The 24287-nt window shown below is 36.4% G+C and overlaps 1 protein-coding gene across 4 annotated transcripts in view; it reads left to right on the forward strand.

The window, feature by feature from the left end:
• MBD5 (methyl-CpG binding domain protein 5) overlaps window positions 1-24287 on the forward strand; it is a 451089-nt gene that overhangs the window by 399311 nt on the left and 27491 nt on the right. For 3 of the 4 annotated variants that reach the window (XM_045033740.1, XM_045033739.1, XM_045033741.1), the window contains 3 exons: window positions 4131-6266; window positions 18462-19487; window positions 21121-21332. In XM_045033740.1, coding sequence (XP_044889675.1) covers window positions 4131-6266; window positions 18462-19487; window positions 21121-21332 — 3374 coding nt within the window. The remainder of the gene's footprint in view (window positions 1-4130; window positions 6267-18461; window positions 19488-21120; window positions 21333-24287) is intronic. The other variant, XM_045033742.1, reaches the window with a different exon arrangement.

The following is a 24287-nucleotide window of genomic DNA, read 5'->3' on the forward strand; positions in this document are numbered from 1 at the left end:
ATAAACCACAATCTAATTATCACATTCAAAAAATTTAACACTGATGATAATATTATTATCTAAAATGCAGTGTATATTCTAACTGCTCCAGTTGTCCTAATAATTTCTTACAGTTTTTTAAACCCAGGATGCAATCAAAGATTGTACAACTGCATTAACTTTTTACACTTCTTTAATCTACACCAATTTCCCAGTCTTTTGAAATCTATTTTTGAAGAGTCTGGGTCAGTTTTACAGGTGTTTCTCATTTCAGATATGCCTGATTGTTTCCAGATATTTATTCATACTCAGGTTAAACACAGCTTGGTAGAAATACTGCATAGGTAATGTTATGTCCTCATTAGAAAGCACATATGTCAGTTTATCCCATATTGATGACATTAAGTTCGAGTGCTTGGATAAAGTTAGGTATATCCAATTTCTCTGTTGTTAAGGTAACTCTTCCCTTTATAACTAATATGTAGTTTGTGGAATTATACTTTGAGACTGAGGAACTTTTTTTTGTATGGGCTAGGATATGAACTCCTTCCAAAATATTACAATATTTTGAATGATATTTCAAGATAAAATATGGCTGAGCACCAAAGCATTTGTTTATGAAGGCAAATTATACATTGTTCTGCAGAGTTCTGAAAATTAGGGATGATACGTATAACCTGCAGTGATCAGAGAAATCTTTAGCCCTGGAAAATGGTAAGATTTGGACATATGAGGGAAATAAGAAAATTCTTATTCAGGATAAGTGGTGCGTAATTAAGAGACGATGTGGAAACTAGTCTGACTTGAGTGGAAGATTAAACCTGCATAAGTAAGTTGGGACCAAATTACTGACAGCTTTAGATACAAAGAGGAACAGTTGTGACATCATACAGGTAATTAAAGATTCACACTTAGAACTCATGTGAAGAGAGTAGGAAGAGACAAATTTGGCAGAGATCTCTTCTTCAAGAACCCTCTAACCTTTGAACTTTAACAGGAATGATCAGAAAAAAATTGCTCCACAAAGGTATGTAAGAAAAAAAAATTAGGAATTTTTTTTTCTCTTAATGAACTACATTGTCTTAAACTAAAAGATATTGCAACAATTAAAAGACCTATTTAATAGTAATAAATTATTTGAAGTATACCATTATCTTGCCACCTTGATATAACTGTTCTCATTTTTGCATATCACCCTGCATATATCTGCTGCTGCTCTCATATCACATTATATCAATTTTACCTCTTTCTACAAAGTCTGCCTTGTTGCTTTTTTAATGACCCTAGTAGTATCTTTTTTTTTTTAACGTTTATTTATTTTTGAGACAGAGAGAGACAGAGCATGAACGGAGGAGGGTCAGAGAGAGAGGGAGACACAGAATCCGAAACAGCCTCCAGGCTCTGAGCGGTCAGCACAGAGCCCGACGCGGGGCTGGAACTCACGGACCGCGAGATCGTGACCTGAACCCAAGTTGGCCGCTTAACCGACTGAGCCACCCAGGCGCCCCTGACCCTAGGAGTATCTCGATCTAGGTCCTTTGTCATACCCTATACATACAAATTTCATTATTGAAATTAAACGTAAATCTTTAGCTAGTACAGGTATAAGAGGTGTATCTCCATCCGCTTTTAAAACGATATGCTTTATGGGGTGTCTGGGTGGCTCAGTCAGTTAAGCGTCCCACTCTTGATTTTGGCTCAGGTCATAATCACATGGTTGATGACACTGAGCCCCACATTGGGCTCTGTACTGGCAGCATGGAGCCTGCTTGGAATTCTCTCTCTTTCCCTCCTCTCTGCCTCACCCCTGCTTGTTCATTCTCTCTCTCTCTCTCTCTCTCTCTCTCAAAATAAATAAACATTTTTTAAAAAACCTAAAACCTCTGCTTTTAAAAAATGATATGCTTTATTGGATTAGTTGCTATTCTTTCACTAGCTTCAGACATAGTGTTTATTTCAAATTCCTAATATTGAACTATATTATGGGGTTGGGATTTAAGTAATTAAAAGTTAAGAAGACTCATATAGTAGTTTACATCTCTCTTTATTTTGCATGCATAAGGGTATATTTGGTTTCTGTTTATTCTTTTGAAAGGTCTACTTGAGTGTACATGAAAACACTTGATGAGTGCCTAGCATTTCTATTTGCCAATTCTTATACTACTTAATTCCTAAACGTAACATAACATCAGCATGACTTTTGTTTGTTTATTCAGTATTCCTGTCATTTTAAAGATTGTAACTATTTTTCCCCAGGTATGGAAGACATCCTTTCTAAACCACAGCTATTTTCTAAATTCTGTTGAATATAAGGATGCCAACGTCTGTATATTGTATAAACTGTACACTGTATAAACACCCAGAACAGACACAATCAGTGGTTTTGTTACTAAAGAAGACACAGTTAATCACATAATAATGCTAGTGATGTTAATACAGACACCTGTGTTCTCACTAGATGCTATGTGCAATGCTCCAAGTATTTTTCATATTTTATTCCTTTAATTATAAACCTTAAAATTCTGTCTTTAACAAGAAAATAAGTTGACTTTATCGGCTGCAATTCTCTTATATCATTAGTTCTCAACTTTTCATATATTATATGCATCAACCACTGTATCAAATAATCTCTACCATACTAGAAATAGAAAGCCCACTTTTCCAAGAAAACTATATGTTCACTGCATTCTCTTATTTCTTTAATATACCCTGCCTAGTCTTCGCTTTACCCCAGATTGATAACCACAGTCTTAGAAATTGTTATGATGTAATTTGACCTATATATGATCTAGCAGACAGGAAAAGGGTATTTATCTTAAGTCTACAGTTATCCATTTAAGTAAAGATACCTCTAATTGCAAGTGGATCCAAGTATACTTGCTAATATATTGCAAGTCTCGGAATTGGGGTGGCCAGTTCATGGTATACATGGGACCACTTTCATCTCCTGTGCCTGTAAGACTCATTGGCATTTTCTCACAGAGCCCAGCTGGAGTTCGACATCTTTCTACATAGCTCTCTAAGCAGCCACCACCAGTTGATGGGAATTGGCATATGAAACTGATTTTATTTGCCATCTCTGTTTTAAAAGGCACAACTTTATAAATAGTTAAACATCCTTAGGGGCTAAAAAACTTAAACTTAGACTTCGGATATGATAAAATGAAAATTCTGTGTGATGAGCCAGCTTGCTTTTGTTGCCTATATTCTGTCTGATCTCCAAAGGAACTGAAGGGATTCCAAAAAGCCAGAGAGGGAGCCATGCTTTCTGCAAAAAGAGAATACTCGATTGGAACCCAGTACTGAAGATTTTAGCATTCTGAGTAAATTTTGCATTGGAATTCCAGCCTAGTAAAAGAATTGCAATCTTTTGCCTAAGTTGGTTGACTAAGGCTGTTTTTACAGTAATGGCTGATCAAGGGCAAAGAAATTGCAGTGTTGGATAGTGTTACAGACTTGATGAAGTTAAGCGTGATTGCAGTATCACTGCCCTCACTATTGTTATCACTCCCATTTTAAAAGATTCAAAATCCCATCCACTTAATTCACAAAAATTAAGACTCTTTTGCTCTCACAGTAAAAATGGTGAGATAAGGAAGAGTTTTTGTAGCTGTCCTGAGGAAGTTTCAGTAAGGAAACAGAAAGATTTATAGGGTAACACACTTTCTGGTGAAAATGGCCGTGCATTTAAATTATAAGAAACTATGCTATGCAGATTTTAATTTTCTGATGTAACCCTGTTCTTAAAAAATTCAAATCCAACAAGATAGTAACATTGCCATTTCTGTATGGGCTGTCAATCTTGAGTCTTCACATTATAAATATTATTAGGATGGCTAATGTCAGTATGTACTGATTCAGATCCCCATCCTTTCTCAACAGATAAGAAGTAAACAAGCACAATGAGCAGTTATTGAGAACTTTTGATCAACTAAGGGAGAATAATGTGCATTTTTTTTTCCATCAAAGTTTATTTTAGAGTACAGAACTTTTTTTTAATCGCATAGAGTCACAGCTTCTTTTTGAAAATTTCTATTTCCAGATGCCCTCCCTTCCTCATTTCCTCCTTTCCTTCCCTCCCCCCATGCCAACACAAAAGAATTGAGACTACTAACAGAATTCTTTTTTTCTCTCTCTCTCTTTCACACCAGATGCAACTCCAGTGGTACCTTCTCGGGCAGCAACTCCAAGATCTGTAAGAAATAAGTCGCATGAAGGAATTACAAATTCTGTAATGCCTGAATGTAAGAATCCTTTCAAGTTAATGATTGGATCATCCAATGCCATGGGAAGGCTATATGTACAAGAACTGCCTGGAAGCCAGCAACAAGAACTCCACCCCATCTACCCCCGGCAGAGACTGGGCAGCAGTGAACATGGACAGAAATCTCCATTCCGTGGCAGCCATGGAGGCCTCCCCAGCCCAGCATCGTCAGGTTCCCAGATATATGGAGATGGCTCAATCTCTCCAAGGACTGACCCACTTGGAAGCCCTGATGTTTTCCCAAGAAATAATCCTGGTTTTCATGGAGCTCCCAATTCTAGTCCTATTCATCTAAATAGGACTCCTCTTTCTCCACCTTCAGTAATGCTACACGGTTCTCCCGTACAGTCATCCTGTGCAATGGCTGGAAGGACTAATATACCTCTTTCCCCAACCTTGACTACAAAGAGTCCAGTAATGAAAAAACCAATGTGTAATTTTTCAACTAATATGGAAATACCACGAGCAATGTTCCACCACAAACCACCCCAAGGCCCACCTCCCCCTCCTCCACCTTCTTGTGCTCTTCAGAAAAAGCCATTAACATCCGAGAAAGATCCACTTGGCATTCTTGACCCTATTCCCAGTAAACCGGTGAATCAGAACCCTGTTATCATTAATCCAACTAGTTTCCATTCAAATGTCCACTCTCAGGTACCTGTGATGAATGTAAGCATGCCTCCTGCTGTTGTTCCTTTGCCAAGTAATCTCCCTTTGCCAACCGTAAAACCTGGTCATATGAATCATGGGAGTCATATACAAAGAGTTCAGCATTCAGCTTCAACCTCCCTGTCCCCTTCTCCAGTGACATCCCCAGTGCACATGATGGGGACTGGAATTGGAAGGATTGAGGCATCGCCCCAAAGATCACGCTCATCTTCCACATCATCAGATCACGGAAATTTCATGATGCCACCTCTAGGACCCCAGGCCACTTGTAGTGGTATTAAGGTTCCACCCAGGTCACCAAGGTCAACAATAGGGTCCCCAAGGCCATCAATGCCATCAAGCCCTTCTACCAAGTCCGATGGACACCATCAGTACAAGGATATCCCTAACCCATTAATTGCTGGAATGAGTAATGTACTAAATTCCCCAAGCAGTGCAGCTTTTCCGACTGCATCTGCCGGAAGTGGTTCCATAAAGAGTCAGCCTGGTTTGCTGGGAATGCCTTTAAATCAGATCTTGAACCAGCACAATGCTGCCTCCTTTCCAGCAAGTAGTTTACTCTCAGCAGCAGCCAAAGCACAGCTAGCAAATCAAAACAAACTTGCTGGTAACAACTGTAGCAGCAGTAGCAATTCTGGAGCTGTTGCTGGCAGTGGCAACACTGAAGGACATAGCACTTTAAACACCATGTTCACTCCTACTGCCAACATGCTTCTCCCAACAGGGGAAGGGCAAAGTGGTCGAGCAGCACTAAGAGATAAGCTGATGTCTCAGCAAAAAGACTCATTGCGGAAAAGAAAACAGCCACCTACCACAGTGTTGAGTTTGCTCAGACAGTCTCAAATGGATAGTTCTGCAGTTCCTAAACCTGGACCCGACTTGCTAAGAAAGCAGGGTCAGGGTTCATTTCCCATCAGTTCAATGTCTCAGTTACTACAGTCTATGAGTTGTCAAAGCTCTCACTTGAGTAGCAATAGTACCCCGGGTTGTGGGGGCTCAAATACTGCTTTGCCTTGCTCTGCTAACCAGCTGCATTTTACAGATCCCAATATGAACTCCAGTGCTCTTCAGAATTCACTGACACAGAACATACCTTTGAGAGGGGAAGCCGTGCACTGCCACAATGCAAACACTAACTTTGTTCACAGTAACAGCCCAGTCCCAAACCACCATCTTGCAGGTTTAATAAATCAGATTCAGGCTAGCGGGAACTGTGGGATGCTCAGTCAGTCGGGCATGGCTTTAGGAAATTCATTACATCCCAATCCACCTCAGTCAAGAATTTCAACGTCCTCCACTCCAGTGATACCAAACAGCATTGTTAGCAGCTATAATCAAACAAGTTCTGAAGCAGGTATGGTTTTATTAGAAAAAAGTACCCCAAGGTACTAAACTTTTCTACGTTTTTTAAAATTTGTACCAAAATATTTATTATGATAAGAAATGATCCTTTCCCCATTGTGAAATTGTCATCATTTCTTTAGTATTTATAATTTTATTTACAGAATGCTAGGGATTTGTCTAATAGAAAAAATAACAACCAAGGGGATTCCATGTGTTTCCGTTACTTGTTGTCAATCTGTCATTTTGAATTTTGTTTGACTTTCGGTTGGTTGTATAACCATTGGACTCTAAACTACAAAAGAAGCCATAGAAGGCAGGGTTTCCTGGTTCACGAGACATGTACTCGGTCTATGCCAATAGAAAAGCCGTTTCCCCTAGCTTTTGTTTGTATTCAGGTAAATGATGCTCATCTTGGAAAACCCAAAAAGGCAAAAATAAACAGAATTTTTGTTCTTGCTGCTGACCAGAAATAGGTAAATGGATAGGAAAGGTAACTAGAAGTTGTATGAAGTAGAAAGCTGCCTTCTAATGTGTTTTCTTATCCTAGTTTGCTATCCTTTATTATTATTTGTTGAGAAAATTCAAAAATGGATATTGGCTACTCCCTTTAAAAACAAAGATAATAATTTAAGTTTTCTAATAAAAAAGGCTTGAAAACCTGATTTCCAGAATTTTTGATCTTGAAATTATTTTACAGTTTTCTTGTAGAATTTAGCCATTATTTTTACCATTGACATTAAGGTTTTGAACCCAAATTTATTATATCTCTTCATCCACTATAATGAAGGAGACCAATTTATTTAAAAGTAGACACATTAGAAAGAACTGTGTTTTGTGCAATAGGGTCATCAGAAATTGTTATAAAAATCAGTAAAGAAGCACTAAAGAGGTAAATTCATGGAGACATCAGAAAATTTCACCATGGAAGTATTTCAGAAAGAATACCCAAAACCCAACACTAATGGTTTGAGAGATTTGTAGGAAATGACAGGGAGGAAACAAAAGATAACTGTAGAGACAATATTATTCAGATATGAATACAACGGGCTTTGAAAACCAGATTGCTACTGGAAATGAGAAAACTGCTGAGGCTTTTAATAACAAGATATTGTTTGGATATGTATAGACTGTATTCTACCGTCATGCTGGAAAAGCTTTAGAACCTACATGTCTCTGTTGCTGGTAGTAACATTGAGTGTTTTCCTTCCTGGCATCACTTCTTCACACCTGCCATCCTCCACAACTTGTGCTGTTTTATGTTTTGATGTCAGTATTTAATGAACTGTTCATTGACCTCTTGTGTTAAAAAGAATATAAGGTGGAGAAGATAATTGAAACGATTAGTGCCTTCTAGATATTCTTAGTCTAAAGAATCTCATGAAACTATTTTTTATGTGTTTAACAGGATACTTGTTCCAAAGGGGCTTCCAACTTTTCAATGACTCATATACCTTTTTAAATAATTCCACAAAAGTGAAAATTTAACCTTATGCTTTTAGCAGATGAAAGTGACATGAAATCAGTAACTATTTTAAAATATACCATATTTATTAAGCATGCCTTCAATCATTTAGATGAGACATTATTAGTCTCGTTGTATTATATATCTTTATGTTTTGATACCCCTTACCTCAACTTACTTTGTTTCAGGTCTGAGTTAATATTGCAAAGTGTATATATTTTATTAATGATGTATTTCAATTCATCCGTAATGGAAAAGACCAACATTTATTTATATTTTTGTTTCTTCTGAATGTTCAGTTTAGACTTATTTTATATAGTCTCGGACATGTATTTTCTTGTTCCATGAACCTCTGTAAAGCATCAGATCTGGATTGCCAGTGCTGGGAGTGTCAAACACAGGTTGAAAATTTATTAATCTAAGAAAAGTGTTAGCATATAAATAGCTAAATTGTACAAGAATAAATGTCTAGTAATGATATGGATTTGACCAATCATGTGTAAGCTAACAGAAAGCATATACTTTGATAAAAAATCTAGGTCAGTAAGAAGTTTTAAAATATTAAACCTAATAAAATTAAATACTAATTAAAGTACGTAGATCTGATGTGCAGCTGGTTGTGAAAATGGGTAGATTTACTAATTACTGTAACTCTTTTGATGAGCTGAATATTGAAAACGTCTCTAATTCCATGTTTCTTTTTGATACACAGTAAACTGTGTCAACTGAATGCACTGTCGTTATAATTGCTTAGCCTAAATATTTATTTGCACTGACATTTATTCATCCATGAAATAAGTAGCAAGGCTAGGCATGCAGAGTGAGCTAGCAGGTGGCAGTCACAGCTATCCCTATAATCTCTGCTACGTAGCCCTAGCATACCAATAAGACATTGGAAGAAAAATACATTTTGCTCTTAAAATGTTGCTTATAGCTATCATAGCTATCGAGTACTTATGACGTGCCAAGTGATTTACCTATGTTATTTCTAATCTGTGTAGTTCTCCAAAGTATAAGGTATTATTGCCCCCATTTTACACATGAGTAACTGAACTTCAGAGAATTTAAATAATTGACCAAACTCGTGCATAACTGAATTAAAATTTGAACTCAGGTTCATCTGATTGTAAAATCCATTTTCTTCCCAGCTGTGTAAGTTCTTCATCTAAAAACTTCAGTAGTCAAAAAAAACTTTGAATGTTTCACTTTCAAAATTTTTAAAAATACCCAACAGGTAATACATTAAAACACATCAGTGCATGTTACAAGCCACATTTGTAAACTTTTGATGCACTTTTAGACAAAGGTCAGTGATTTTTGCCTTCTCTCTGTACTCTGATGCTAGGATGTTGTGTCAACACAGATGAAATGTCCAAACTGTCAAGAGAACTGCCCCTCATTTGTGAGTCACATTTGTTGACCTTCATTTTAATGAATTTGTATCACCTCATTCAATCAGATAAGAATGGGTTTCCTACTGGGCGATGTGTCAGTAGACCTTTGAAGGAGGCACCTATGCAGATGCTAGTTCTGCCCTTCCGAGCATGACAACACAGTGAAGGTGAAAGAAACCCACAGGTAACATAGTGCTACTCTTCTCTCTGGTAACGGAGCCCGGACACAACTCAAGTAACCTGCTTAATCCAGTGCCTTTTCCACTCTCCTAAGCAACTCAAAAATGTTACAGTAAGACTTTAAGAGGAGAAATCACTCGCTCTGAGAACACTTAATTTGATTGGTTATTTATTGTCAGAAACTTATTTTAAAGAGAGTTTTTCTATTATAAACAACCCGGATACTGATTTTTTTAGGCCTACATGTGGATTCCATGGGAAACATTTAAAATTGTATCACATCTCAAATATGGGAATTGGAGGCTGAGATAAAAAAAAATATATCAGGTAAAAGATATAAAATGCCTAGAAAATATTTCTAAAATTTAAGACTATGCAAGGTTTTATTAATTCTATTTGCTGTTTTGAAATTGCCTTTCCATTAAAGCTCTCTGAACACTTCGCATCATAAAGTTTACAGGTTTCTATTCACTTTTTGGATTTCAAATTACAAGTAAAGCTTAGTATCTCCATGTAACGGATTTAGAAAATGACCAGTAGGATCCTTGCTGACATTCCTCAAGTTGTAAAGCCAAGCCTGGCTGGGTCTGGCAAACCAAACCCCAAAGTTCTGATTCTCAGTTCAAATTCTCAAACTGTTGAATGCAGGTATGTTCTGAAATCCATCAGTAGTGTCCATTTAAAGCAACTTTCCATTTATGAAGAGAGCCAAGTTTCAGCATGTAAATGGTTCCAGCACATATCCTGTGGGGTTTTGGTTCAGGGAGGAATCCCAAATCAGGTGCCCTTGACTGGCAAATGTTATCAGGCCTGTGCCTCCTCAGTTTTCTGACCGCTGCTCACCTGCTGGCCATAGAACAAGATCACACACGCCAGTAACCCTGGCCTCTGCAGAGGACCAAGTCCTGTCAGTGTCCCTGGGACAACTTATCCCTTCCGTAGCCCTGTGGTTTTTCACAATTTCAAAGAAGCAAAAAGATTGTGACTACTCTGCTAACCAACTTAATAACAACCTTACCTTCTCCAATGTGATAGTCATTAAATACAACTTTTTCACTTCAAAACCCCTTTTATATTCTTTTTTTTCTAGTAAAAAACATTTAATCAACTCTTCTAAACACAGGAAAATAGAATCCTCTGAAGAGGAAGAGTATGAGTTTATACCAGAAGAGAAAATAATTCATTTATTTGCCTTAACTCTTAAAGAGATACACTGACTAACAACAATATAAATAAACCTATGAATAAATATATGTTCACGGATATTTATATATATTTTTTAAAAACTCTGGAAAAGAAAGTGTTTTTTCTTTCAGCACAAAAAGCATGTGATTGAAACTCAGTACAGCCATTGATATGGTAGGTATAAGAAAATGAAATAGAGACCACAAAAGAACACTTTAGGTAACAGACTGCAAAGCAATGAGCTTGGTGTTATGTTCTATGTATTTATTTATTCTCAGAACATGCCAGTAAAGAAAATAAAGGGAAACTGTCATTCCCTACATTTGAAGTTACAGGTGCAAAGAGAATATGGGATAAAAATGTTCACGGATGGATTGTACTATGTAAGTTATTAGCCCTCTCAGGATATGTGACGTTTGTGTGGAAATAATCTTCTAGTCTTACAGAGACTAATGTAGAGTGAAGAAGGGCAAAGGCTCCTTTAAGGTTGTGAATGAATTACTAATAGTTGCTATTGACAGTATTTGCAACCAAACATTAAATGCCTAGAATTTATCCCTCCTCTGATGCACAAGGCTTCTAGGTTAAAAGTTGCCTTCTGCTTTGTTTTTTAGCCAATACCAAAACTCTATTAAATTCTTGATTGTGTGATAAAAATCTATGTCTGTTCTTTCAGTTAAGTTTTTGCAAAATGAGCCATTTCTTCTTTGCTGTAAGATATTTTTACAACAATGTCTTGCTGTTTAAGAAGGTTTCCTATTATCAGGGTTACACCACTTGTTTGTTTACATATTCCAGGCTTAATGTTTCCTTGTGTACAAAAGAAGGACTTAAAATATGTTTGACTTTAGACATTGAGTCTGTATAATCAAAGGTGAAGACAGAACTCAGAGTGGTGTGATATGTTTGCTGATTCAATGATCTATTTTGTACCTTTCAAGAAATAAATTGTCCCAGTGTGCAAATTGGGAGAATTTTATTCCATTGCAATACACTAAACTCACTTATGAAGTCACTAGAAATCCTTCAGTTCTCTAGGACATGCCTAAGCTATTACTTACTAAAATCAAGTGGTCTGAAAACACTGATGCAGCTTCTAAAAGTACCCAATTCTAGGCAGTGATGTTCACTCTACACAAATTTGACTCATTAAAAATAATGCTTAAAAATATTCCTGTGGTATCATCAAAATAGATTTCATTTCCACTTGCATGTAGTACTAGATAAATCTTAGTGTTCTTCCTTTATAGGAACTTACATCAAACAGCATTAATCCAGTCAAGTAAAGAGTAGACTAAAAGTTATTTTGTAAGAATTATACTTGCAAATTCAAAGTAACAGCCCACCTTTCTACAGATTAAAAATGGAACAACAGAAGTGTGAAGGAGTTGCTGAGCTACTCCTCAGTGAGAGCTAGTCCAGGAAATTTCAAAATATCTGTCCAAGACCCATGGGTACAGGTACAAGGGAGAGTATTTATCATAGATAACCTAGGGCAGAGCTCCTGTGCTCTACAACTCCACAGGGACACCTCTTCTGACAAACATGCTTCCTGGAGCACAGCTCCATAAACCACTCCCCACAAAGTTGAGCAACTCAGAGGCCTGACTCTAAAGCAATGTTTTCAGCCTTTTGGTACTTCTTCCTTCCTACAGTAAGAAATTAACTTGCATTATAATCCACTAGATATATGTTTTTAATTTATAACAAAAGTTTCCAAAAATAAAACAATTATATGTGATGCACTCTGATCTTTTTGATCCCATGCTATCTTATCCTGTCGTATTCTATTTCTTTCTTTTTTTTTTTTCTCTAAGACAGTCATGGCCCACTGAAATGATTTTATCACCTACTAACATGACCTAGCTCTCATATATATATAAATTAGCAGAAACAGTTTGCACAAAATAGTGCCCTAGATATACAATGTATTCTTTTGTTTTTCTATTTCATTTATCAAAATATACTGGTTGGGGCACACTAAGTTGGTTTTGCAGCCCCAAATAGGTCTAAACTGTCTTAGAATATTCATGAGGTAATTAACTCAACAAATATTTATTGAGCACCTAGTATGTGCTAAGCACTGTTTTAGCACTGCAGATAAAGTAGTATACAATGGAAGGACACAAAGTTAACTGTATTTATAACTTAGAAACTCAGTTTACTCTGCTCATTAAACAAAATAAGGAGATAAAACTTCTGAATGGAATATTGAAACATTTTAAGTGTTACTCTACGCTCATATTCAGAGAGCAGAAATCCCACCAAGCAAGGGATTTAACCTCTTTTCTCAAAATTGGTTTCCTTACAATAAAAATTTTTATCATGTGATAAAAAGCATTTCTAAAAATAAACCAAAACTTTGTTACTTGAAACATCTCAAGCATTTTTGCATTTACTCCAACAGTTTAAGAGTAATTCTGTGTTAAGAAAACAAATGATCAGTAACACACACACACACACACACACACACACACACACACACAAATTCACTTTTTTTTTTTTTTTTGCCTGACACCATTACCACCACAAGACTGATCTTGATACAGTCATGACTCAAACTTCATATTCCAGTATTCAAGCATCCCTTCCACTTGTTTTCTTCCTCCCCAGCAGGTTGGCCCTGTTAAGGGCGGAAAGCATTTCATTAGATACTGCCATTGATCCCTTACCCCCAATTCTTCTCTAAATGCTTTGGTTTGGGGTCCCCCTCCCTCCCTTCCTTTTACAGAGCAAATAACCACCAGTCCCCAGGTCTTCCTGCCTACTTCTGCTAAAAGAATGCTAGGAATTTACATCAGGATCCAAAGCACAAAGATAGAAATTGATATATTTTTATAAATACATATACAATGCCATTACTAAGGCTTGGGAAAATAATGTCTTGTTGGAAGATCTAGACTTTTCATACAAGTTATCTTTCTATTTATTTTTTAAATTAATCCTTTAAATATAGAGGAGAAAATTTTACTATTTCCATAGGATTGAAAAGTGAATTATATTTTATTAGACTCACTAGGGCATGATGTTTCCTCTTGTTTCTACAAGCATTCATTTTTATTAAAGATTACCATTGACCTTGTTTGCATTTAAAGTACACTTGCCAAAGCAAATTATAAAGGTCAAATGGTGAAGGCATATCTTTTATATGAATCATCTCTTAGGTTCTTAAATTTTTATAGATAAAAATCAGTATTTGGGCATATTAACTTTGAAAAAATTTTCTAGCATAAAGTAGTGTTTATTCAAAATTGGGGATATAGATCAAATGGGTATAATGACATTTTAAAAGCAATTTATTGATCCATTTGGTATAAGTTTTATGCCATCTCTTGTGTGCATACAAAGACATGTACAATAATATTAATACTTAAGAGCTGACCATAGAAGAGTTTAGCATAATGTAAACAATGACTTTCCTTAAAGAATATCGGTGACAAGAGAAATAAATCTAAAGCGGTAGATATTACCTTTGTTCTAAAAAGCAAAAAAAAATTTTTAAATGAAGCAGAAAAAAACATCTCAAGAATGAAACTAGTAATAATAGGAAAATATCCTTTAAAAACCTTTAAAAATTTTACTGGTGCTACTTCTGTGTGTACACACACATATACACTCACACACGTCATAAATTATATGTGTATGCGAAGAGTACTGTTTACATCTGGAAATCTACCCCACTGGGAAGGTTAACAGTGTCAATTCCTGATTGTCCCAGTTTATCTCAACCTCTGATTGGGTGTCTAGGCACGTGACCTCACCCCAGGAAAGTTTATTTGGGTGACTTTTCAGTCTCATCTCCTACTTCATTAAAAGCAACAGAGACAATGAGAAAAAGAATTTGTGCCAGTTCATGGTGCTGCTGGCTGGTGTGAAATAATCATTTTTTTTTTTTTTTCAGTTAAAGGACTTCTCCAGCTTACTAACTTGTTCCAGGCTCCAGATGCCATTTGGCTATTTAACTGCTTATTGTTTAGTGAATAGTTCGCTTTTTAAAAGAACTTAGTAACTGTCCCTTTCATTAGTTTAAGCACAAAACATCTTGGCTGGAAAAAAAATTCATCTTTAAGAAAACATTTTTTTTCCATGTGCTTCAAGAGACCATATGGTTTTTATGCAGAACTGTGAAGTAGGTTTGCCAGAGAGTGCCTATTAAGCAGATTAAGCAGCTCAGAAATAAGCAATCTCCAATTTCACTCCAGATATAAAAATTCAGGGTCTTCTTTGGATGACCCCAAGCATTTCTGAGTGACTTTAAGAACTAAGAATACTTTGGAATGTGCCTCTTCCTCTGTAAGGTGATTTTAACTCCCTGGACCACGTGAGAGTCTAAAGTAACTTGTCACCTTCCAACCATCTCCTTTCCTGTCCCTGACCTCCTGGCTTTGGACCAACACTGATATCAGTTTTTACTTTATCCACAAATGGATGGTGTCCTCTCCCTTACTTCCCATACACACATGCCACACACACAGCATCAAAAGCTCTGATTTCTAGACGTTGAATGCCGGTTTTATGTTCTTAATAGATTCATTGAACCAACATTTTTGGAATGTCAACCGTGTGTTAGAGACCATGTTAGGTCTCAGAAATAAGAAGTGATCCTTGCCTTCAATGGTTTAGAAAGATAATTTCAAATTTCTGTGCTGCTTGTCTAAGGCACTAGGTTTAACCATGGTGGGAGGGGAGGTGTGTGTGGAAAAGCAGCATCAATATTTTTGGTCAGTTTCTTTGTTTTCAGGATATGTACCTCCATGTACTTTATTATCCTCCATGCACTTCATTATCTCCTTCCCTTTTTTTCTAATGATCTTGTTTCTATCTCCTTTTCCAGTTTCAAATCCCAGATCAAATGTTACCATTGCTTAGTTTACCCTCACACCTTCAGTTTTCCAATTGTCCCTTTGTTGTATATCCGTCAAATCTCTTAGCATATTGCATTATAGTTACACTAGCTCTGTGAACAGAGCTTTAACATTTCTGATTCATATAAGCTCCCAATAAATGTGTATAGAAAGAGGAAAAAGAAAGACAGGGAGATTTGTGTGTTTATCACTTGTCCTATACAATGAGTTCCTGCATGAAAGGGCAGGGAGCTGTTTTTGTGGTTGTTTTATATCACCATTTCTATCCTTTTATTTAACAGAGCCTTCCTGCTCATTGTTGAAAGTTAGAGAAAATAAAAAATAGGCCTTGATCCACATATTACCCTTAAGAAGCTTGGGATGTCCACAACCTTCTTGTTTGTAATATTTTCTTTATTGTCATTCCTCAAGAGCAACCATACTTTCTTTATTGTCATTCCTCAAGAATATTTATATTAAGAACTTTTAGAATAATGTCCCCAAATGGCTCCTAAATGTAGATGTTTCTCTCTTAAAAAACAAGACAAAAATATTAATAATAGTAAACTCTAAGGAAACCCTACATCTGTAATGTCTTGCTAGAGTTTTTTGAAAATGTGCTGTGGTTGTGGTTAAAAGAACAGTGATCTGTACATTTAAATATGTCATTATTGGTTAGCAGATGGGAAAAAAATGGCCACAGATAGTGATTACCAGTAAATAAGAGTTGTTATTGGCTTGTTTAAAAACATGGTTTCAAAATGCAAATAAAGCACACTTTTTGCCACTTACAGAAATAGGAAGCTTTACGAAGCAATGAAATGCTTAAGGTGTTGACTGTTTTATCACAAAGCTGAATTAACATTTAAAGAATTGTATACCATATGCTTCCTTCAGTATTTGATATGTTCTTACTCTACTCATTGTGCACAGTCATTGTCTTGTGATAAAGGTTTATAAATATTTATATATTTTTAAACAGATTTTTTATAAATCTCATTCTTTAAATGAAACACTGAAAACTTAAAAAAAAGACAGACATGACAGCTGGGAAAAATTGCAAAGCCATGCAATATAGAGATATTCTATAAGGTGTGTTGGATATACTGATTTATACTTACTACTATTACTACATCACCACTACTAACCGCAGCTACTAATGTAAATGATAATGCTGACAATGATAACTCCATTTATTTGTGTAGACTTTTAGACATTACAAGCCTGTCACTGACCTGTTTTTGATTCTCACAACAATCATGCCAGTTTTTCCTAAAGAAAACTCAAAGGTAGCAAAGTATCATATGCAGGAAGATGTTCATCCCTGTGTTATATACGATGATGAAAATATAAATACCAAACTTTATCAGAATAGGTCAACAAATATGATCGATCCATAGACTACAAGGTTAAAAATATTCATGCAAACTTCCATATACCAAAAAGGAAAAATTCTTGTGTTATTCCATTAGAAAAAAACAAGAAGCATATAAAATTTGTAGTACTATTACAACTATGGAAACATTTCTGCATATATGTATTTAGACAAGGTCTCAATGGTAACATGGTCAAATATAAAGTTTTTGATGGCATAGCACAGCATTAAAGTGTTTGGATTTATTTTAGATTTTCAGTAACACTAGTGTTGTTCATTATATCATATACATGTTACATAAGCCTGTAACAATATTTGATGAATGCATATATAACATAATGCTTCTCTTTAGGGAAAGACCTTTTATGAAAACAATGTAGGTTCCTTTTCAACAGAATGTGATTCTCACCCCATCCCTTGTGCATCTGGATCACCAGGGGTGATTTCAAAGGATACTACTGCTCAAGCTGTACCCTAAGAGACAAGCTTTCAACTAGCCTGGGATAAGGCCCAGGCATTGTTTTTGTTTATTTGTTTGTTTGAAGTTCTCCAGGTAATTCTGTTGTGCAGCTTGGATTGAGAACAACTAAAACGATTATAATAAGCAACTGAAATTTTATATTTTTAAATATTAAGTTCCTTGAATTTTCGTCTGAAGCGTAAGACTTTCAAGATTAAGAATGCTATTTGGGTGATGGCATTTGGTCTGATTTAAGGAATCCTAAGTACAGAGTATCTTTATGCTATCAGTGACAAAAAATTTTTAAATGATAAAACATTGTGTTGGTGAGAAATGAACACAGCTATACCCTGTTTATGAAAATGTAAGTTGAATGTGCATTGATCAACTTCACTGTAGGGCAGTGTGACAATATGTACTCATATTAAAAAATATGTAAACACTTTTGTCCCTGGAATTCCACTTTTAAGAATTTATCCTTAGAAAATAACTGAGCATATTGGCAAAGATGAGTTAATAAGAATGCTTACCATAGTGTTGCTTACAACAGTAAAAGATTGGAAACAATCAGATATCCATGACTGTAGATTGATTAAATTTTGGTATATTCATACATGATAATAGTAAAATGGCTCTAAAGTTAACACGACTTAACATGGAAAGATAGTCAAAACCTATCGATAAAAGAAAAAGGTTATAAAACAGCATGATTCCATTTTTGTTAAAATATGTAATATGTGTATATATGTCTGCATATGTATATACATACAGGTGGGAAAAGCCTGCAGAACTACACATTAAAATATTAATAGTTATCTCCATAGGTATTTTTTATTTTGTTTTATACTCTCATGTATATTCTAGGGGTTTTTTTTTTCACTAAAAGGAAGGTAGTGTTATAAATAAAGACCAAAAACATTTTCTTAAATGAAAATATATTTTGAAAAATAAAGCTTTGTTACCTTGTCTACCAGCTACAGCACAGATTGCCCTGTCTTCATCACCTTGTCCACTTTGTGAAAAGCAAGCTATTTGACAGAATAGTTAGCTATTTCTTAATATTTTTTAATATTTCTAAACTTCTTCAATATACCTATTTTCAAAGTAGATGAGGAAGTATAGAGTTAAATTTAAGTGTTATTAAACAGTGCCAAATCATCTCTGATTACAATTAATCTGATTTAAATTCCCAAAGGTGGTGTGTAACAAATTAATTGAAATATACCTTAATGTATTTTTATGGGGTTGTCTTCTTTAACGTCCATAATTAATAAGTGTTTTTTTTCTTCTTCTTCTTCATTTTAGGCGGTTCAGGACCATCATCCTCCATAGCCATAGCTGGCACCAGCCACCCTGCCATCACAAAGACAACATCTGTTCTTCAAGATGGCGTCATAGTTACCACCGCAGCTGGAAACCCACTGCAGAGTCAGCTGCCTATTGGGAGTGATTTTCCTTATGTTGGCCAAGAGCACGCACTTCATTTTCCATCCAACAGCACTTCAAACAACCATCTTCCACACCCCTTGAACCCCAGCCTCCTCAGTTCTCTACCTATCTCTTTGCCAGTGAATCAACAGCATCTCCTAAACCAGAATCTATTAAATATCCTCCAGCCTTCAGCAGGAGAAGGCAAGTCTGAGATCAACCTCCACCCTTTAGGTTTTCTCAACCCGAATGTAAACGCTGCTTTAGCTTTTCTCTCCGGTGACATGGATGGGCAGGTATTGCAGCCTGTTCACTTTCAGCTCTTAGCAGCCCTGCTTCAGAACCAAGCCCAAGCAGCTGCCATGCTTCCCCTGCCATCTTTCAATCTGACCATCTCAGATCTTTTGCAACAGCAAAATACCCCTTTACCCTCATTAACACAGATGACAGCCCCACCAGACCATTTGCCAAGCAATCAGTCAGAGAACAGCCGAGCTGAGACCCTTTTAACCAGCCCCCTGGGGAACCCTTTACCGAGCTTTGCAGGCAGTGACACTACTTTTAACCCCCTGTTCCTCCCAGCTGTCACTGGGGCCTCAGGATTAATGGCCTTGAATCCCCAGCTGTTGGGAGGTGTCCTGAACTCAGCATCGGCCAACACCGCTAATCATCCAGAGGTTTCCATAGCAACTTCCTCCCAGGCAACCACTACCACAACCACTACATCATCAGCAGTGGCAGCACTGACTGTCTCAACACTTGGTGGGACAGCAGTGGTGTCAATGGCAGAAACATTGCTGAATATATCTAATAATGCTGGGAATACACCTGGTCCAGCTAAACTCAACAGTAACTCTGTGGTGCCACAGCTACTTAACCCTCTACTGGGGACAGGTCTGCTTGGTAAGTTAAATTTTTTCACAAATTTTTACAAAAGAAACGTTTTTCTAATTCTATTTTCTCCTTTTTAAAAACTCCATTTTGTCACACTATTTTTAAAAATGTTTTTGTTATGTCACAGCTTGCTTAAGGAACTAAATATAATAACACCCACACACACCCATAGTTATACAAACATGAAAATGACTTTTTCCTCTTCCCCTATTCTAGCAGTACTGAATAACATTTTAATCTGCTTTCTCTGATCTTCTAATTCTGATGCCACTTAAACTTAACCTACCTATCATTCTCTTAAGCCAAGTAGAGTCTTATTTTCCAAACAATAAAGCACAGGCCCATCATAAAAATAACTCTTATTTGAATTTTAGTTGGTGTGGCATCACAGGGTTAGTATGAGCGGCTGCATTGTGGATGGAAACTGTTTGAGGAAGTGTTTCTTCCAGGTGACCCCTACATAAACAAAAGTAAATGCTTATCCAGCAAAATAAGAAACAAGGCATAAAAACATCCAAAGATAAATTTTGCTCAAGTTCAAGGAAACAGACAGTCTCAATAGCTGCTGTTAGATTTCCTCAGCCAGTATAATTCCTTAGAACTTTGTGGCTTAAAAACAAAATCCTTCACGTATATTATTCTATCGCAAAAAAGTTAGAAAATAATGCAAGTATATCCAACTGACTGATGCAGATAGCTGTAATATTAAGTGCAGAGGTCTATCCAGAAAGTCTGGAAAGAGGCACATACACATAACACTGCCAAAAGGGCATCTGCAGTACCTAAAAATTAATAATAATGTTTCCAGATTTTATGGACACCTTTAGAATATAGTTTACTAATTTTATAGTTTACTAGTTGCTATAGTTTATTAGTTCTATTTGGTGTCAAAATCAATAGTTAAATAACCTAAAATACATCACAGGTTTACATATTTCAAGTTACAAGACAATTTCAATGGCATTGTCTTCAAGATAATTTCAATGTAATTTTAAAACAAGTTAATTTTGAATTATGAATATGAACTTAGTTGTTGACTAATCCCATCTGATTTAATAATATTCATTTTTAATGATTATGGCAATGAATTCTTTTGTATTATTAGCTTTCTTTAGAGCTTTAATTTTAGGTGACCAACCTTTTACTTAAAAACAATATACATATTCCTTGGCCAAATCTGATTTTTTTTGGTGGTATTTATTGACGACTGTGGCATGAGAACTAAATTTTGTTAACAAGGCCTGATCAGATCCACTCATTTTAATAATTCGCTCAGATACTTATGATTACTAAAACATTTTACGATTAATTTCCACCTTTAGTTTTAGGTGCTGTAACAAAAATAATATCAAGGAGTTTATAACACTAAAGCTCAATCTATAATGATTGGCTAATGGATAGAGCAAAAACTAAGTAGTGTCTCCAGGACATAAAGTCAAAAAACTAATTACGAAAGATAAAATTAATTAATAATAATACTCTCTGTTTACCACTTAGTAAGACATTGATGAGAAAAAGAGAAAAGAATGACCATGCCAAGTGCAGTTTTCAGTTTTTGTTTCAGGAATCCTCAGGTGCATAGATAGGCATAGGATCTCTGAAGAGTCACACTGACTTACATTTTATGTTTTTCAAACTATAGGTGACATGTCCTCAATAAACAATACATTGAATAACCATCAACTGACTCATCTGCAGTCGCTGTTAAACAACAATCAGATGTTTCCTCCAAATCAGCAGCCGCAGCAGCAACTTCTCCAGGGGTACCAGAACCTGCAAGCATTTCAAGGACAGCCCACAATTCCTTGCCCGGCTAACAGTAACCCTATGGCTTGTCTGTTTCAGAACTTTCAGGTACTCTCCTTCCCTGGGTTATTCAAATAGTAAACAATGTCTAGGTCTGTTAAAATACTTAACTGGGGGGAAGAGACAGAAAAAGGAGGTCATGTGCCCTCTCACGTCCACTTACTATTATTTCCCAAGAATGACTATTGTTAAACATTCCAGTCTTTTGTGTGAAGGTTATTTTATTTTGACTGAGGCCTCTCAGTGGTGCTTTTGGAGTGGACAGTAAAAACTGATCATATGATCCTCTTAAACCCTTTGGTGGTTTCCACTGCTCCCCTGACTGAAATCTACATCTTTAACATGCCAGCTTGGCCTGACTCTCCAGTCCTGCCCTCACCACTCTCCCTGGCTTAGCCACATCTCCTTCCTTTACCTTTACAAGCTGAATACATTTCTGATAGATTAAGGATCTAGATGGAAAGAATGACACTTAATAAATATAAAAAAAAATACAGATTTTTTTTAATAGTCTTGAGGCAGAGAAGGTTCTTTCAGTAAGATACAAAATCAGGAGGTCAAAAAGAAAAGAAGTAATAAGGTTGAATACATAAAACTTTAAAATCTCCATATGATCAAGGGCATTTTAAACAAAGTTAAAGACAAGTGGCACCTGGCAGAAAATACTTGCATAATAATGGCAAGTAATCGACATTCATTACACAAAAAGAGCTCCTACAAATCAGGAAGAAAAAAGATAATTGATAATAGAAATAGAAATAGATAATAGAAAAATGAGCAATAGATATGAATGGAAAATGAAAAATAAATTATTAATGAACATATGAAAAGAGTAATCAGAGTTAGACAAATTACAACATTTATGTGTCAATCAGATTGATTGATATTCCTTGCTGACTTTTAGAGACATTGTTGGTCTGATTGTATGCTGATACAGATTGTATGCTGATACAAATCCAGGTAACTTGACAGTTTATCAGGGTTTTTGTTTTAAGTTTCTTTTATTTATTTTGAGAGAGAGCCAACAGGGGAAGGACAGAGAGAAAGGGAGAGAGAATCCCAACCAAGCAGGCTCAGTGCTGTCAGCACAGAGCCCAACCTGGGGCTTGAACCCACAAACCATGAGATCATGACCTGAGCTGAAAGCAAGAGTCAGTCAGTTAACCAACTGAGCCACCCAGGTGCCCCTATCAGGTTTTTAAATATACCTATCCTTGGGTATGCCTGGGTGGTTACCATCCCATATCCTTGGGATGCCTGGGTGGTTCAGTCAGTTAAGCGTTCAACTTCGGCTCAGGTCATGATGTTGTGGTTTGTGAGTGTGAGTCCTGTATTGAGCTCCCTGCTATCAGCCCGGAGCCCACTTCAGATCCTCTGTCTCCCTCTTTCTCTCTCCCACTCCCACCCCCGCACCCGTGCATGGTCTCTCTCTCTCTCAAAAATAAGCATTTTTCAAAAATAATGTAAAAAATAAATATACATACCCTTTGACCCAGAAGTTCAACTTCTTTGTATCTATTTTAGAGAAATCTTCAAATGTAAACAAAAGGGCACATGCCAGAATGTTCATTACAACGTTATTTGTGGTGGCAAAAATTAGAAGCCACTTAAGTGTCTATCAGTAGGGAAATAATTAAATATATTATGGTATATCCATCTTTCTAGTACTAGTAGGTTTAGGTATATTTATATAACTGATTTGAAAAGATCCACAAGATTGCAAGACTTCAATACTGTAGTATTATAGAACAATACTAAAGTACAAAACCATTTATGTGAAAGAAGGAAGGAAAGAAAGAAAATTAGCTATACACCTAAACACCTTAATGTATTAAAAATAAGTGTCTGCAAGGATGCTCTCCAGCACTGATTACTTCTGAGAAAGAAAATGGGATCAGAGTGAGATGGGAAAGTCAGATTTGGGTGGGGAGTAGTGATAAAGAAAATTTTGTCTATTTTGACAATGAGAATATGTCCATGTACATCTTGTGGAATAAAATAAATTTAGAAGGGAAGAGAAAGTGCTCAGCCATGTCACTGAGAATCTCAAACAAGCAGATAAAGCCTGAAGAGAATCCACTAGATTTAGGACATCACCAGTGATGGTGGAATTCAGTTTTGGTGGGGTGATGGGAGCACAAGACAGATTGCAGTGGGTGGAGGGATGAAAAGGTTAGGATTAAAGAGTATGGATTACTCTTTCAAAAACGTGACTAGGAAGAACATAAGAGAAACAGACGTAGGTTGAATGCAAACTTTTAGAATATGGAAGCTATGCACATGGTTGTATGCTAAAGGAAAAATAAAAATGAAAATGAAAAGTAGAAAAGATTGAACATAAGGAAGACAAGGGATAACGGATGAGGTAAGATCCCTGAGGAGTGCCTTGGGATCCAGAGCATAAATGAAGGACTTACCTTCAGAGAGCAGAAGAGGGCTCTCTTCCGCTGGGAAGCAGGGTCGGATTGGGGGCATAGATAGTTGCAGAGAAGTGTGTCCTGCCAGGGGGCAGAGAGTAGCAGAATATAAGAACTATGAGAATTCTTAACCTTATGAACTCCATTTTCTCTGTTAAGTAAGGCTATCAGCTAAGAATAGTGCTAGAGATGGTAAGCAGCCAGCTTCAAGAAGTGGATGAAGATTTGAATGGCTGTGAAAGAGAATGGTACCTAACTAGAGGGTCACTGGATTGATGAGAACAATAAGCCCCCAGCTGCAGTTGAACACCCTGAATTCCTAGACAGATACTCAGCAACCTCACTGTGGATACAGATAAGCAGGCAGTGAAAATGATCCCAGATTGAGATTTTATCTGGTAGGTGTAGACAGGGGAAGAATAACAAGAGAGTGGTTGATACGCTGATGGATCCCAGGTTCTGGTTAGTGGAAAAGGATGTGAAGACAAGAAGGGAGAGATCATTGAGGGGAAAAATTGAAGTGTCAAGGGTCTGAAGCAGCAATTCTTAGGTGGGGTTGGTGAAATTAGAATAACCTTGGGGACTT

This window comes from Felis catus, chromosome C1, assembly GCF_018350175.1.
Source record: "Felis catus isolate Fca126 chromosome C1, F.catus_Fca126_mat1.0, whole genome shotgun sequence".
Classification (NCBI taxonomy): domain Eukaryota; kingdom Metazoa; phylum Chordata; class Mammalia; order Carnivora; family Felidae; genus Felis; species Felis catus.